Here is a 16,766-nt window from a genome sequence, read left to right as displayed (position 1 = left end):
CCTACTTGGCATAAATTATTATGAGAATTGAAAAATTACAAACATAACCTTGTAATATGAGGATATAAAAATAAACAACCAGTGAATCATCAATTTGACTTTATTTACCAGTCATTGTTAATACCGCGAAACATATTACGGTAAGTCCTCCAACGGCTAGTACCAAACTTTTCCCTGTATAAGACCCACACGATAGTCCTGAAACCCCTTATGTTCCCTATCCGTTGCTGCAGCGGTGTCCAATCCCCGTCTCCTAAAACCCCTCTAAAACCCCGGCGATGGCGTCCGCCTCCGCTCTACCCATTGCCCCCCTCTGCCCTCCTCGGCCAGCGCGCTCGTTTATTTTCTCCCGAGCCCCCCTCCTCACCGTCCGTTCCTCCTTCAATGCCGTTCCCGCAAGAAAACGCCTCGTTCTCTCGGCCAAAGCCGTCTCTCTCCATGCCGAGGAGGAGGTCGACGCCGTCAACATCGCAGACGACGTCACCCAGGTCCAGTTCGAACCCTCCATCTATAACATTTCCCGGTTGATTTCTTTCTTTCTTTCTTTTCTTATGTATTGCTCCTGTTATTGATCGCTGGAAGTATACTGGGTTTAAGTCTTTTGGTTTATTGCTTCCATCTGGACTGTTATTTGTTGCCTTTTCCTTTGTTTCTTGGTTATCTATTGCACGAGGCAACTTAGATTGCAACAGTGCTTGTTTTGGTTTGATTTTCTTTTTCGCAAATCTTGGGGTATATAAATCTGGAAGCTGAATTGGGAAAGAAAAACAAAATTCTTGATATAGTTGTTATTGGATGGCTCAACATTATCTTTTTTTTTTCTTTTTTCTTTTTCCTTTACCCTAATTTTTTTTAGGTTGATTAGGAGTTTAGCAGTAGCAAAGGGTCTGAGGCTTATGGCATAAATGAAAGGGGGTTGAGAAAAGGGGTAACTTTTACAGGATTCAACCAGTGGGTTCGGTGATATCTGTACCATATTGCCTTTTATCAGCTAAATTCAAGAAATCTATCAAGATAATATTTCTTGGTCCCACAATGCAGCTTTTGTTAATTGTGGAACAAGAAAAACAAGGTCAAGCTGTTTCCTGGGCTAACACATGTGGAATACTTGAAAAAATATGTTCGCTATAAAGTGGTAGGGGATTCTAAGAATACTATATAACGGAACAATAAGCCAGAAAGGCACTTATAAGACATTGAAACCATGTTTGAAGATTGTTTTGATGTCCCAAGAAATGTGAATGCGACATCAATATAAGAAGGAAGAGATCAATGCTCTAGCAGGTAGGCTTGTGGTGAGTGATCTTCAAAGAGAGCGCTAGAACAATATGATCTCAAAAATTGAAGAAGAAACTGGAGAAATGAGGTCATTGTGTTTGCATGCTTTTTCTTGAAACTTTTTCTACGTTCTTATGATGCTTGACTGAGGGCTTTGTATTTTTTAACTTTTGTTCTGGAAAGGCAATTTCACTTTGTTGGTGTGTTTTCTTCACCTTCTATGCTTTGGCATGCGCTACTGTAAACTTCTGCAATAATCAATAAATCCTACCTTGGATCAAGTAACTTATAGAAAGAAGGCTAGCAATGTCGTCATTTATTCTTATATATCATATCTATGTTGTACTTCTTTGAAACTCTTTGTGCATGAAAGGCATGAAAAGTGGGTGCTTAAAATACTTTAGATGAAATTTGTCACAGTGAACTCTTTGAGAAAGTAGCTATTTACCAGTTTATGGTACTAAATGAATGGCTGAAACAGATTGCTGTTTCTAAATTTTGAATCAGCCTGCCAGAAAATCCAACTTGTGCTGATTTTGTGATGCAGGATCTACTTTTACATTGTGCCACACATTTTCTAATTTAATTTTGATTTTGTAATTTTAATCAGTTAATTGGCAAGACGCCTATGATATATCTCAACAAAGTAGTAGAAGGTTGTGTAGCTAATATTGCTGCAAAACTCGAGTCAATGGAACCTTGTCGGAGTGTTAAAGATAGGTAAATTTCTACCGTCAAAACATTTGTGTTGATTTGTTTGATGCTTCTGTACACTAAGTAATTTCTCATTCACCATCCAGGATTGGATATAGCATGATAACTGATGCCGAAGAAAATGGGGTTATTTCTCCCAGGAAGGTGATCTTCTTGACTAGCTATATCTAGCAGTTGTTTGTGCCTCTAAATTATCATGCATCGTGCTCAAAATTCTGTTATCATGCAGAGCACTTTAGTAGAACCAACTAGTGGAAATACAGGAGTGGGTATTGCATTTGTTGCTGCAGCTAGAGGTTACAAGCTTGTTGTAACTATGCCTGCATCTATAAATTTGGAGAGACGTATTCTCCTTCGTGCACTCGGAGCAGAAATTGTTTTAACAGATCCTGCGAAAGGAATAAAGGGAGCAGTTGACAAAGCTGAAGAAATTGTTCGCCGGACACCAAATGCATATATGTTTCAGCAGTTTGACAATCCAGCTAATACAAAGGTTATTGGTCCAGATAATTTCTTTTTATTTTATAGCTACTTTACATCAAACATTAAATATAAGCCTAAGTACTTCAATAGCCTTGGGTGAAAGTTTTATTAAGACACATTTGGATAAATTACAGATCCACTTTGAAACCACAGGCCCAGAAATATGGGAGGATACAATGGGTAGTGTTGATATATTCGTTTCAAGCATTGGGACAGGTGGTACTATCACTGGTGCAGGACGTTATTTGAAAATGATGAATAAAGACATTAAGGTTTGTAGCTTTTCCTTGGTTGTAACTTATGTAATATTGTGATTTCTCATGATGATTTTTTTAGTAATTTGCCTATTTGACTGACAATAAATGTTTTTCCAGATGATATCTCTGACTACCCTCAAACTACAATCTCTATCTCTCATCTTTTTGATTTATCAGTGAGGGTGTAGAAACTCAATGTGAACTATACCAAATGAGAACATTACATTTTGTTCATAGGACTTTTAATCTGCTATTAAATTATTTCTGGTAATGATAATAATAATTGTACAATCTGAATTTTCATGTTTCCTGGGGCTGTTGGTTAGGTTGTAGATGCAACCGTTGCATCTATTAATGATCCTATTAGACCACCTAGTGGAGGAACCTAAAAAGCTACATAAAATTGGCATATGTGGAAAAGTAAATTTCCAAAAAATGGCCTCTGAGGGGGATCAACCTGTTGCAAGGTTTGATGCAGTGTAAAAAATATTTTAAGCCATATTATTAATTTAATCATGGTAAAAGGGGAATGAGAAACAAAGTGGCATGAAGTGATCATCACTGAATTTTGTGTTCTAGAATACTGCTTATTATACCTGTATGAAACCAAGCTCGGTTTTCTAATGCTATCCTGCTTAATAGCATGTGCTGGCAGAATATATATATATATATGTGGCAGTGGCTGCATATGTGTGTGTGCGCGTATGTGTGTGTGTGTATATATATATATACACATACACACACACACACACACATATGCAGCCACTGCCATTGTGTAGTCTCTTCTAGGAAGTTACCTTGATTGCTTGTAGTTTCTATGTATATGCATATAGCTAAATCTCTTTTATCATTAGCATCTTACTAAAATAAAATTGTGAAATATTCCTTATGCTTCCATTGATTGAGCATTCAGTATCTCACTGCCCATGTTTATCTTGATCTTTCAATTCAGAAGATTTCAATGTTTGACTTACTTAATGCTTATCATGATATTTTCTTCTGGACCCTTCAGAGTTGAAATTTAGATTGGTCTATTTATCATTATATCTCTCATGATCTTGCCTTTTTATGCTTAGGTAATTGGAGTTGAACCTGCTGAAACTAGTGTCATTTCTGGAGAAAACCCAGGTGAATGACAGATACCATCATGCAACAAAGTTCAGATCTTTTTTTTTACTTGATTTTTCTTATAGTACAGTACTTACTATTTGGTTCTCTACAATGCTCTGAGCAGGTTATGTGCCAAGCATTTTGGATGTAAAATTGCTTGATGAGGTCCTAAAGGTTGGAATGCAAAATTTTGATTTGCATTGCTTTGTTATTTTCAAAAAATAGTAATGAGTTTTGTTAAGTATGCATTGACAATCTTCTCAAATTACATTAAAGTAGAATTCATTTTTGCTACAGCATCAGTTGTAAGATTTAACTATCAACAACTTTGTCAACCAAGTTATTTTGATAAGCTCTTCAATGAAAGTCATATAGATGATTAGGATGCCTTACTAGTTCTACTGTGGATAGAAATGTTTATAAGTAAAATTAGAGTATTTGAGGTACAGGAGGCTATTGAAAAAGATGAAAATAGGAAAAAACAGTTGGACTTGATGGAATCCTTGTTGAGGTTTGGAAGTGTTTAGATGATGTAAGAGTAACTTGGTTGATTAATTTATTTAATAAAATTTTAAAGACCAAAAAGGTGCTTGGTGAATTGAGGAAAAGTACTATAATAGCAATTTATAAAAATAAAAGTCATATTTAAAATTATTCTAACTATCATGACATTAAACTTATGAGCCATACTATGAAACTTCGGGCGAGGATGATGAAGCATAGATTGAGGTATGATAGAAAAATATCAGAGAACCAATTTGGTTTTATTCTAGGAAGGTCGATGATGGAAGCTATTTTTCTCCTTTGGAGGTTAATGAAGAAGTATAGAGAAAAGAGGCAAGATCTTCATATGATTTTTTTATTGATTTAGAGAAAGCATATGATAGAATTCCTATAGAAGTCTTATGGTAGGTGTTAGAAAAGAAATGAGTTCTCATTAGATATATATTAATGTAATTAATGACATGTATGATGGAGTGATTACTAGTTTGAGAACTATTGATAGTAATACCAGTGAGCATTGAATCACAAAATGTTTACACCAAGGATCCACTCTAAGCCCTTACCTTTTTGTGCTATTTATGGACGAGCTTACTAGGCATATTCGGGGCAATATTCTTTGGTGCATGCTTTTTTTAAATGGCATAGTTTTAGTGAATGAAACTAAAGTTCAAGTTAATCATATAAGTTGGACCTATGGAGGGGTGCATTAGAATCCAAGGATTGTAGGTTAAGTAAGACCAAGATGGAATACGTAGAATGCAATTTTTGTAAAATTAGAAAGAGAGACGAAGTGAAAATTGAGGATCACGAAGTTCCTAAAAGTGATCATTTTTGGTATTAAAATCAATTATTCATAAGGAAGGGTAGATTGAAGAGAATATTATCCATAAGATTAAAGCAAGTTGGATGAAATAGAGAAGTGTAATTGAAATATTATATGATCACAGTATACCTACTAAGTTGAAGAAAAAAATTTATAGGACACCCATACGGCTAGCTAAACTTTATAATACAAAATGTTGGGCAACTAGAAAATAACATGTGCATAAGATAAGTGTGGATGAAATGAGAATGTTGAGATGGATGTAAGATAATACAAGAAAAGACAGAATAAGAAATGAAGTCATTTATAAAAAAGTGGAGGTAGCACCAATTGAGAACAAATTGAGAGAAGGATGGCTTAGAGAGTTTGGACATGTACAAAGTCGACCAAGAGATGCACCTGTATGGATACATGGAGAAGGAAAGAAGGATAGAGATAGACCGAAAATTATATAGGATGAAGTAGTAAGGAAGGATTTAATTTCTTAATATCTCTTAGAAAGCATAATCGTAAACCGAGCGAATGGAGGAAAAGAATTTATACATCCAACCTCAACTAGTTTGGGATTAAGGCTGAATGTTTATATAAAATGTTATATTTATACATTCATATTATATATTGAGATAATTCACTAATTGTTGGATCTTTTACAAGGCTGAAACTTTAGTGCTTAGTTGTTCAACTGAATAGTACAAAATAGGCATGTCCCCAGTAATATAAAGATTCAGTAACTAACAAATTTTCTTATCCTTTCCTGTCTCTCTCCTTGTTTATTTCTTTAAGAAGTGTATGCTGTAATAGATAATGAGCTTACTACTTATTAGGGATTAGTAATGTGTTCTAAATCTTTCTGACCCATCCTAGTATCATTTAAGTATGTCATGGCCAAGATGAATTTAGTAGCAGGTGTAATAGTCTATTCTGTTTGACGTTCATTTCTAGAACTCTGCTTGAATATTTTACTGGACTAGTTAGTGCTTGTTAGAAAATCCAGACCCCCTTGATGTTAGTTCAGGAGGACATATGTAGAAAAAAAGAGGCCATGGCGAGGCATCGTAAGATCAAAGTTGGAGTAGCACATTGCATTCTTTTGCTAGCTACGAGTCAGCTCTATGTAGCATATCATGCCATACCATTCTAATAAGAACCCAAATTAGCACAGAGATACATGACACTATTGAAAGTTATGATAAAGGAATGCTATGATACACCGGAATAACCCATTATTTTTATTTTATGTTACTTTTAGTACTTCAAGCCGAGGTGATATTTAGACATGTTTTTAATGACCTGAAAATAATTTTGACCCCTTTATTAAATCTCAGGTCACTAAAGAGGCGATATTGTTGTTGATAGACAGGCCTAAGCGTATATGTGCGTTCATGTGTGTAGACAGCACATATATGCGTGTACTATACTTTTAGGAAAAGTTGACCCACAAAAATAGAATTAAATTGGAAGAACAATGACATAAAGCTCAGAAAAGGTTAGATTGACTTGGAATATGGAAAAATAATACTTGAACTCTGTCAAATTGAACAATGTATAAGTTTCACCATATCTTTATATAATTCCACAATGTACTATCTCATGTTAACATTTTCATTGGAGACACTGGAAACATGAATCAGTGGTCTAGAAATGCAAATGATGTGCCTAACGCTTGTGACGAATCATCCTTTTCATTTTGATAACATAAAAATCACAAGAAGAAGGATAAATTGCCATTGAGCACTGATAGAACTTAATTTACTAAACAACAAGCATATGGAGATTTAGGAGCGAGAGCATAATATCTGCATTTTGTTATTACATGGGGCTGTAGTTATCAAAAGTTATATGAAACAATAGATGGCTGTCTCTTCTCACAGCTTGACATGGTGTAAGTTAGGTGCATGCTATGTTAATCCACCACTAAAAGGAGCTGCATTTATAGAATGTTAGCGTTGCCAAATACTCTTGCATCGTTTCACTGTTATTCAAATTGTTGTCCATGATTACGTTACAGTTCTACATGGTACATAAAGAATAAAATAAAGTTGGTTTCTTTTTTAACACTAAGAAAATGTGGTGCTGATTTTTTAATTCTTGAACTTGCAGATTACTACTTCTGAAGCTGTCGAAGTTGCAAGGACTCTAGCATTAAAGGAAGGCTTGCTGGTAATTATGATTTCTTTTTTTGGGAAAAGTGGCATGATTTTTTTTTAAAAGTATTTCTATGTGATTTGACAAGTATTTTTAATTAGATGAACCGAAACAATTCAATGTACTGGATTAATGTCATATGGTTACTCCATGTGATCTCATTTATAGTTCAGTTACTAATTGCATCATCACTTTTCAGGTTGGTATATCTTCAGGAGCAGCTGCAGCTGCTGCCATCCATGTGGCAAAAAGGCCTGAAAATGCTGGAAAGCTGATTGCAGTGAGAAAATATCTTTTAGCCTTTCACATAATGCTCTTAGTTTTTGTAATCTGAAAAATATGAACTTATGGTCATCATTAAATTTCTTTTATTTTTCTTCCTTCCATTATTTAATATCACAAATTGTAAGTAGGCATTTTTGAAGGTTTTGCAACAAGATTTCGTACCTAGAAATAGAAGTGATGAAGAAATCCCCCCCAAAACACACACACCATCGATCAACTAATCAGAGCAATGGTCCATTTTAAGGTCGACTTAAATACCTAAAAGACATACAAACAAATACTATACAATATGTAAGCACATAAAATTTACATCCCGTATGCCATATATTGTTTACATGTGTGCTGCACTTGACAATACCATGTCCTCTTATTCTTGATAGGGTATGCACAAATAAAGAGATAATATGGTGGGGAATTGGGGCTTGCCCTAGTGATCACACACCTCCACTTAGCAACCAGAGGTTTAGGGTTTGAGTCTTTGGTGGCTGGGTAATAATAATACGGATGGATCTCCCTCCCTCTCTTTTTCTCTTTTTTTTTTTCACAAAGAAAGGAGGTTATAGGATGAGCATGATGTAAGTAAAACATTCTTGTTTCATAATAACTACCAAAAGAAATGCTGCTATAGATTGATATACCGAGTTAATTCGTTGGACACCAAAATGCTAATTATTTAATAGTCAACTCAACTCAGCTAAGCTTTAGTTCCAAACTAGTGGAGGTCGGCTACATGAATCCTTTTCCTCTATTCGACTCGGTTTAGGGCTAAATGCTGATCATTTAATAGCACTATAATAATTTCAAGGCATGGGGTTGGTGTAGCAATAGAAACTGTGATGCTTTTCAGGAGCTTCGAGTGTTAGCAACAGACAAGGGAACCTCAGAGGAAGGTAAGATTTCTGGAAGTGTTGGGATTTTAGAGATTTTGATTGCAGAATTTAGAGTTATTTTCATTTTTTAGGCCTTTTATTTGCTATTTTGGGGTTAAGTTGCTTGTATGATGTGGCAACTTAGGTAAAGGGTGCTATATTATTGTCATGTTAGGCTGTTTGGCTCTTAAAACGGATGACTAATAGGAAATTAAACAATTGAAAAGAAAAGAAGTAGAGGAGGGACAAATAGATGAGCTAAAGATTGTGGATATCTATATGCCCCACCTGCTCTTGTTTTTATTTGTCTCTCATATTCTGTAGGACCAAACACCTTAGGAAGGGTATTTTGGAAATTTTCATTTCCTAAGTGTTTAATATTTATCAAATATGTAGCCATAAAGAGGGCAACCTTGGTGTAATGGTAAGGTTACTTCATCATGACCTAGATGCCATAGGTTCAAAATACGGAAACAACCTCTCCATATGTTTGACCTTTTCTAGACCCTACAATGGTAAGCTTGGTGTAATGGTAAGCTTCGTGCACTAGGACACTCATTTTTTTCTATAAGTAGCCTTAAACTTCTTAGGCCAGTGTCCCCACTCGAGAACCTTATTCCCAGACCCCATACCTAAGTTCTCTTATTCTATTTTTTATTTTTAAGTGATCTGCATGCCATCCCCACACCTGAATCCGTTGTGGCAGCAGCTCCCATTTTTGCCAACTAAGGTATGGAGACATTGGTTTTGCTTAGTTAATTTTCTTTTCTTCTACAAAGTTTTATTGCTCTCCTTTTCCCTTTTCTTGTTACTTCTCTATTTGCTTTCTTCCTCCGTCAAACTTCCTCTTTCTTCTAATGTCGTATAAGTTGTTTTAATTATTGCTGTAATTCGACCATCTGTTCAGTTTCATATTTGAATCTGAAATTTAATAGCCAAAAAACCCTATTTCAGCATAGTCTTTAAGGAGGCTCTATCAATTACTACTATTAAATTGTAGATTCATAAAACTAGCAGCCAGTTAATGTTGGAATAGGCTCAAGGGCAAATAGGAGAGCTTGCATGATCGTGCTTTCAAATAGCAAAAGATATAATGGTGTGCAAGGTGCCAGGGTGCCAGGGTGCCAGGCTTTGCGTATCGATACAGGACCCTGCTTGGGTCAAATTTGAAAATCAATTGATTGATGCAAGTTTTAGATTGGATTCCATATACCAAGTACCAATTGGATATATAATACATGATCAGAGTGTCCAACCAAGATCTGGTTCAGCACGTCAAATGATTATCATACATGTGATTATACGTGGTTATAAGTAGACGGTCTTAAATTGCCCAAGACATCCCAATTCTCATGCATCAAGTTGATAAGGAACCAAATTTTTCAACATATTATTCAGGTTATGCACAGTTTTCATATAATGAAAATACAGTGGCTGTATACCAGTGGACTATGGTGCAGGGATGTGTGTACATGTATATATGCTTATCCTCATGTGCTGGGCAGATGCAGACAAATACTTTCAGCTGGCGCATTACATACATATTTACTGGCTTGTTTTGGGACCATATGGGATCTTTTCTCTCTTTAGTAAATCATTTATTTGGGTCCCATGTTCAGTCAGGGATCAGAGTTAACCCAAACACCAGAACTTTGATTGAAATTGATTCGATAGAGGCTCAAGTAAACATGAACTAAATCTGCAATGGCTTCCTTAACAGATTAAGTCCTTGACCAAGTCTTCCATTACCAGCATGGGTTATGATGCACTTTTAATCCAAGAAGTCCCTACAATCCTATGTGAAGAAGAGTTACATGCTATTGATGGGACCCTTCCCTAGCTTTTGTCAGGGGCTTCAAGACCTTATTAGTTGGAAGAATATATAACCAAAGGTGAAGCCATGTGCTAGTAGTTGGTTAGAGAGTTTCGAGTGAACTTATCTACTAATTCTGACCTCCATACTTAGATCAAGACATTGGACATAGAATGCCAATCTTTAAAATGTAAAAAAAAAATAACTAAGCGCTGGTTCTCAAGATTTGTAAATATGCACGAATAGTTTCAGAATGACTGCTCTTTCTTTCTGTTCCTTGACATGGAGAAGACTGTCTGTAACAGCTGGAGTCCTAGGTACTTGTTCAAGCTCAATCAAAAACCTATAACTTTGACGTGTGGCCAACAAAGAATGTCCCTTTTATGGATATAGGATATACACGATCATCACCAAGTCTTCTTCAAGCTCTATAAATATTGATTGCTGGCTACTTAGGAAATAAAAGAGAAGAAAAGGCATCCACCTGCAAACCAAGAAGACAGAGTTCAAAGGTGACTCTCAAGGGCCACAGCTCTCGCCGCCGCCGCCTCCATTTGAGACAAGGCTCACATTCTTGAGAGCTATGGCTTTGTTTTTCCATGGGCTAAGGTTCATCTTTTATAAAGCTATGGTTCTCTATCTCGAGCTAGGGCTCTTAACTGATACAAGTTAAGGCTCTAACACCCAACGGCATGTTGTTTCTTGACAAGATGCTGTCTGTATGCTCTCACCAAGATGTCACTTATGTTGGCTCTTGTCGAGATGCTGTTGGTCAGTTCTCGTCAAGATGCTGCTCATCGGCTCTCATGCAAATGCTGCTCACTGGCTCTCATCCAGATGCTGCTTGTCAGCTGTTGTTGAGTTTGTCGAGCTGCTATCTTCATCAATGATGGACACCATGCCTGAGGAACAGGTCACCAACACAAGTCATAGTGTTTTTCTTTTACTCCATCCATCCTGCAATCTTGCTAAGTCATTCTCGTCTTGCTTAAATCATATTATGATTTTGGCTCAAAGAAATCAAATGGCAGCACAGTGCATGTTAAGTTTTCTGTGATGTTTGCTATGATATTTCTTTCGCATACGGTCATCAATCCATGATCCCCTGTGCAAGCAATCATGTGAATGTCAAGCAATTGTTTCCCTTGATTCCTTTTAGTTCATATTTCCATGTTGGCCTGGAACCATCTGTAACTCCATATTGGAGAATTTTCTAATGTTTTGCATGGGTGGCTCCTTTTCTCAGTGGGCTTAAATATTTAGAGAAGAAAGTGTTTGTTTTCTTATGAGAATAAATACCATGAATCAGAAAGGGTTAGGTTAAAGTTCTGTGAACAAATCAGAAAGTTAGAATAAATTCTAACGTGCGTTAGAGTTTCATGTTTCAGTTGGAAATTGGTTCAGCCCCATTAGAAAGGAATGGACCCAGCTGAACATGTTATGTTAAAAGAATGAACTGCAACCAGCATGGATTGGCTTAATGTAAACAATGATGGTGTCCTTCTCAGCTTGTACAGATGGAATTTGATTGAACACAATGAACTTAACCCAATTAAAAAGGGCTCACATCCATTAATTTGTGGTGTGAATCCAATTAAGAGGGCTTCAACTAGACAAATAAAAACATGATAAGCTGGCTGAGTTTTGATCTTAGCTATTGAGTAGGTTCAAACCTGATTACAAGAGGTTTCAACCCAGCTAGATTCAGATGGGTGCTTAACTTACCAAAGGAACCTGAAATTTATTCATAATTAGTCGAACTTATTGAAGCTCAGATTCAATTCTTAATGTTATTAAATGCAACTTCATTGTGCTTAATCTAATTTGATTCTAAATCTGATTTTCAATTGGGTTAAGGCCAGCAGAATTGAACCTTAACAAATAAGAAATTATATTCAGTTAAGCTTGACTGAGTCTCAAATGGGTTTCCAATCATCTATTCTAAAACCACCTAGCTTGAAATTTGACACAAGTCTAGGGTTCAGGGCTCAATTGGATGGCTTTAAACCTATGGAATTAAGCTCGATTAGACATCAAATTTTAACCTGACCACCTAGTTTGACCAACATGGGTTCATGCCTAGATGAACATGGTCTTCACTTGATCTAATTGGGCTTAGAGTTCAATGCAGATGGAATGAGAGCCAACCAATCCAATGATGTTTGACAAAACCAAAAGGATTATACTTAAATGGGCTAAGGAGGCCATGTACAAGCTAGTAATTCTTGAATCCAAATGAACTAAAAGGGTCAACATCCAGATCAAACTGCTTGTTCTTAATTAGAAGAGAATGGGCTCATATCCTAATCAAGTGGGTTCAAACCCAACTAAGACCAGTTAAACCAAGTCTAAAAGGGTTCGCCTAATTCATGGAAGTCTAGACCTAAGCTAAACCAAACACAACCTAAAGTGGCTGAGACCTGGAATAACTTGATTAGGTCAAACCCAATTGGAAGGAATCTTCATTAAATCAATCTAGTAAGGATCAGACCATTCCTACATTTATGCCCGAGTTAGCCCTATGGCTCTAGTAAAATTCAGCTAGAGTTAGTCCTATAACTTTAGTTAAGTGAGAAAAAAAGGAGAAATTTGGACTTTAGTCCTCTTGAGTTCATTTTTTCTCAAGTATGAGTTTATCCTCTAAACCCATATACATGGAAAGGTTGCTGCTTGACCCCTTAAGCATTGGTTACTGTTTTCCTAATGTCCCAGGTTACTTGTTTGGCCTTTGTTAAATTAAGTTAGGGCTAGTTCTCTCTCTCACTTTGGTAAATACAAAGTAGAGTTAATCTTCTGACTTTGGTTAAATCAAATTTGGGTTAGTCTTCTAACCCAATTCAAGGCCAAATTTGGACTTAGTCCTCTCTAAGTCCATCATGCAAGATGTGAGTTTAGTCCTTTGAATTCATATACATGGAATGGTTGCTAACTTGGCTCCTCGAGCCCTATTTGGTGACCCTCTTCCTCATGTGGCCTGTTAGTCTTCTAACTTTGGTTAAACCAAGCTAGGGTTAATCATCTGACCTTGGTTAAATTCAAAGAAGAGTTAGTTCTCTATCTCTTTCTATAGTTAAAACTTTAGTTTGGGTTCTTGGGGGATGGGAAAATACAGCTCCACATGGGGTTTAAGGTAAGGATATTGGTGATGGCTGTCAGAGGCATCATTCTTGAATTTTCTAGGAAAATATTCATTAGTTCTTAAAAACACTCTTTATTCACCTCATGTTCATAAGAATTTAATTTCTAGCAGTAAACTTGTGAACTAGTGTTATAATTTAGTTTTTGGAAAAAACTTGATTATAAAGTTAATGAGTACATTTTAGCTATTCTTAGGTTAAATGGTGGACTATATGTTTGAAATACTTATATTATGGTTGATGGTGATGAGAACGATGCATTTCTAACTAAACCAAGTGTGACTAGAAACAAGATTCTGGGTTCATTAATTCCATGTAGTTATGGCGTACAAGATGAGGTCGCATCAATCTTAGTAGGATCAAGAGTTTGGTAAGGAATGGACCTTTGATTTTCTTGGAGGTCCAACCTTGGTCATGCCTCCGAGGCAAGAAGTCCAAGTTACCATACCCTGGTGAGCTATTGAAGTTAGTTCATGATGATGTATGTGGGCCACTCAGCATAGTAGCAAGGGATAGATAAGAGTATATCATTTTTACCTTTATCAATGACTCTAAACATGCGATTTTGTCTACCTACATGCCGCAAGTTTGACTCATTTTAAGTAGTTCAGAAAGTATAGGTCATTAGAGGAGAAAGAGTATAAGGAAACCTATGAAGACTGTACATTCAGAGGGAGGAGGGAATCTTTCTCCAATGAATTTCTAGACTACCTGGGAGAGAATAGTATTGCCTCTCAAGGGACTGCACCCAAGTGCCCATAGCCAAATAGGATTGCTGATAAGAGGAATAGGACCTTGGTGGATATGGTTAGGTCCATGATGAGTCATGCTAGATTTTGTTTGAACTTGTGGGATAAGATGCAGGAAGGAGAGAAGCCTAGCTTGTTACACTATAAAGTGTCAGGTTGCCCCACCAATCTTAAGAAAATCTACTGTAATAAATTGGAATTATGAAGTGAACTCTCCTAATTCACGGGATACCCATAGAAACAAAAGGATACTACTCCGACAGTAGATGAGCAAAAAGCCTTTGTTAGTAGGCACATGGCTTTCCTGGAGGGGAGGGGGGATATTACTCTCTTAGAACAAGCACCCCTAGATATAGATCCAGGAAAAGTGAGAGCAGATGCTCCTCCCAAGGATAATATTATGCCCTTTATTCCTGTTGAAGCAATACCATAATAGAAAAGTCAAAGAGACGAGCACCAGTGGTTCTGCTATTTGGGAAAGATTTATCTCACCACTATAAATTATGAGGATAAAAATCCTTGGAATTATGAATATGCCCTCTCTGATGCAGATCTCCAAATGAATAGAGGCCATGAAGGACACAACACCATCATGTATTCCGGCTCCAGTAAAATTGGGGCCTAACATATTTATTGATTATGATACCTGTGCATGCTTAATAGGGAGCTGATTGGTTTATTGACTCAGAAACACTTGGGAAAACTTTGACTGAGGGAGCACCACCAGTCAATTCATAGAAATGAATGGAATAATAATTATCCATGTGAAAATCTTGAGAAAAACTTTTGCTGGGAAAAGAAAACACTTGGGGGAAAACCCTCCAAGAAGTCCTCTCAATGGAAGAGGGATGCAGGAACCTGTTTATGGCCTTGTTTTTCCATATTTTGGCAACATTGCAACAAGACTATCAAGAAATGGGGTAAGAGCAAAGACAATCTCACAGAAGCTCCCACAGCAGGCAAAGATGCTCCAATACCACTGTGCTTGAAGAACAAAGTTGGAAGAATGAACAGATGAATTAATCCACTAATTTGGGCAGTTTCTCTGGATAAGAGGATGTTGTGGAAGTCTCTGTTGTTTGTTAAATTACCATGCACGACCTGTAGCTCTGCTATTGTAGAGCCACACTCAGGTTTCATCTATTGGCATCCAATTAAATGTCTCTACTCCCAACTCTGTTCATATATAATTAAAGTTGATAAATTCATTTTACTAGATGCACACTTTAATTGTCTCCCGTGCAAACACTGAGAGAGAGAGAGAGAGAGAGAGAGAGAGAGAGAGAGAGAGAGAGAGCTGCAAAGAATAAAAATACTACACAAGGTACTGCAGTGTCAGAAAATGTGTTGCATCTGATGTTAGACTTTGCATGCAGTTGCATAAGCCTTACCATGGTATGATGATGTGTGCTTGCACTTGCATGCGTGACCCATTTGTGTATCTGACAGCCTATAAACGAGCCTTTTATCTTATTGTCAGGATAAGTCGCCTGATATTATGCAGCAATTTATGTTGCAGGTCGTTTTCCCGAGCTTTGGTGAAAGATACATATCCACGGTGCTTTTCCACTCTATACATGAAGAAGTCCAGAAAATGAGGAGATAATGTTTCTCCAGGAATGGAAAGGAAGCCACTTCATCATGCACTACCGCATGGGCACTCCAAGAAATGCAGTCAGAATGCTCTTATAATTTCCTGAAGTCATTGCCCGCTGTATGCATGCATCTTCATGCTTTTAAACCCCTGATTCTGCTGGAGCAAGTCCCCCTGGAGCATAAGATCGGAGTCGAGCAATTTTTGCATGGAAGCTGGATTTCCCTTGCAATGGAGGGTGTAATTTTTTTCATGTATATGGGCAACAGATGCGAAGATGTTCTTGAGCAAAACTTGTGGTAAAAGAAAATGGTTCAAGTAAGACATTGATTTTTTATTTTTTTTGCACAGCCATTTTTTGGACTCATGAGGTTGCATATTGCAGTACAAAGGAGTGGATATTGTTATTTTGTCAATTTGGGGTTGATCATACTTGATTGTTTCAAGTCCACAGCATGGTGCTACATATGTGTTGTTTTCAACTCATTTTCTTAGGGAGCCCTTCATTACCTTTGCTTATTTCTTCTTCTCTGTAATGGTTTTCTAGAATGGGGCAATCTTTGGAGTGATTGATACAAATAGCTGAAGCTTGCAAATGAGAATGTTTTTGGTAAAATTAACCTGCTGCATTTGCTTTTGCTCTTAGGATCATTGGTCTTAGGGTATAAGCGGCAATAAGGTACCAGTGGCAACAAAAAATGTGAGATTTTAATTTTAGTCCAAATTAAAAGGAGTTGCTCATAATTTTAATGCATTAAGACTTCAGGCATGCGGGATCCATTATGTATGACTCATATATTGACTCTCGAACGAAAGGTTTCGTGTAGATTGTTCATGTTCTACTTATTTGTATGGTCCATCATTAGGTAAATGGTTCTCATCCATCTTTTTCTGTCGCTGGGAAGAAACGCAAAACTTATTGAAATTCATTAAGAACATGAATTAGGAATTGCGGTGAAAGCAAGGCAAGAACTTAGGTCACTAATGCCTAAATCTTGATGACTT

The 16,766-nt window shown here is 36.8% G+C and overlaps 1 protein-coding gene across 1 annotated transcript; it reads left to right on the top strand.

Annotated features, from left to right (window-relative positions):
* The first annotated feature begins 224 nt into the window (after nucleotides 1-224).
* Nucleotides 225-16,177, top strand: LOC103709083 (cysteine synthase-like). The gene is made up of 10 exons (XM_039124843.1): nucleotides 225-488; nucleotides 1,889-1,998; nucleotides 2,079-2,136; nucleotides 2,222-2,485; nucleotides 2,610-2,747; nucleotides 3,809-3,860; nucleotides 3,967-4,016; nucleotides 7,270-7,329; nucleotides 7,514-7,594; nucleotides 15,687-16,177. The coding sequence occupies exons 1-10, from the start codon at nucleotides 279-281 to the stop codon at nucleotides 15,771-15,773; spliced, it is 1,110 nt and encodes a 369-aa protein (XP_038980771.1). The 5' UTR covers nucleotides 225-278; the 3' UTR covers nucleotides 15,774-16,177.
* Nucleotides 16,178-16,766: the final 589 nt, after the last annotated feature.

Source organism: Phoenix dactylifera, chromosome 3 (assembly GCF_009389715.1).
Source record: "Phoenix dactylifera cultivar Barhee BC4 chromosome 3, palm_55x_up_171113_PBpolish2nd_filt_p, whole genome shotgun sequence".
NCBI lineage: Eukaryota > Viridiplantae > Streptophyta > Magnoliopsida > Arecales > Arecaceae > Phoenix > Phoenix dactylifera.
Note: the sequence above shows the minus strand (reverse complement) of the source record. Positions and strands in the feature narration are given on the sequence as shown.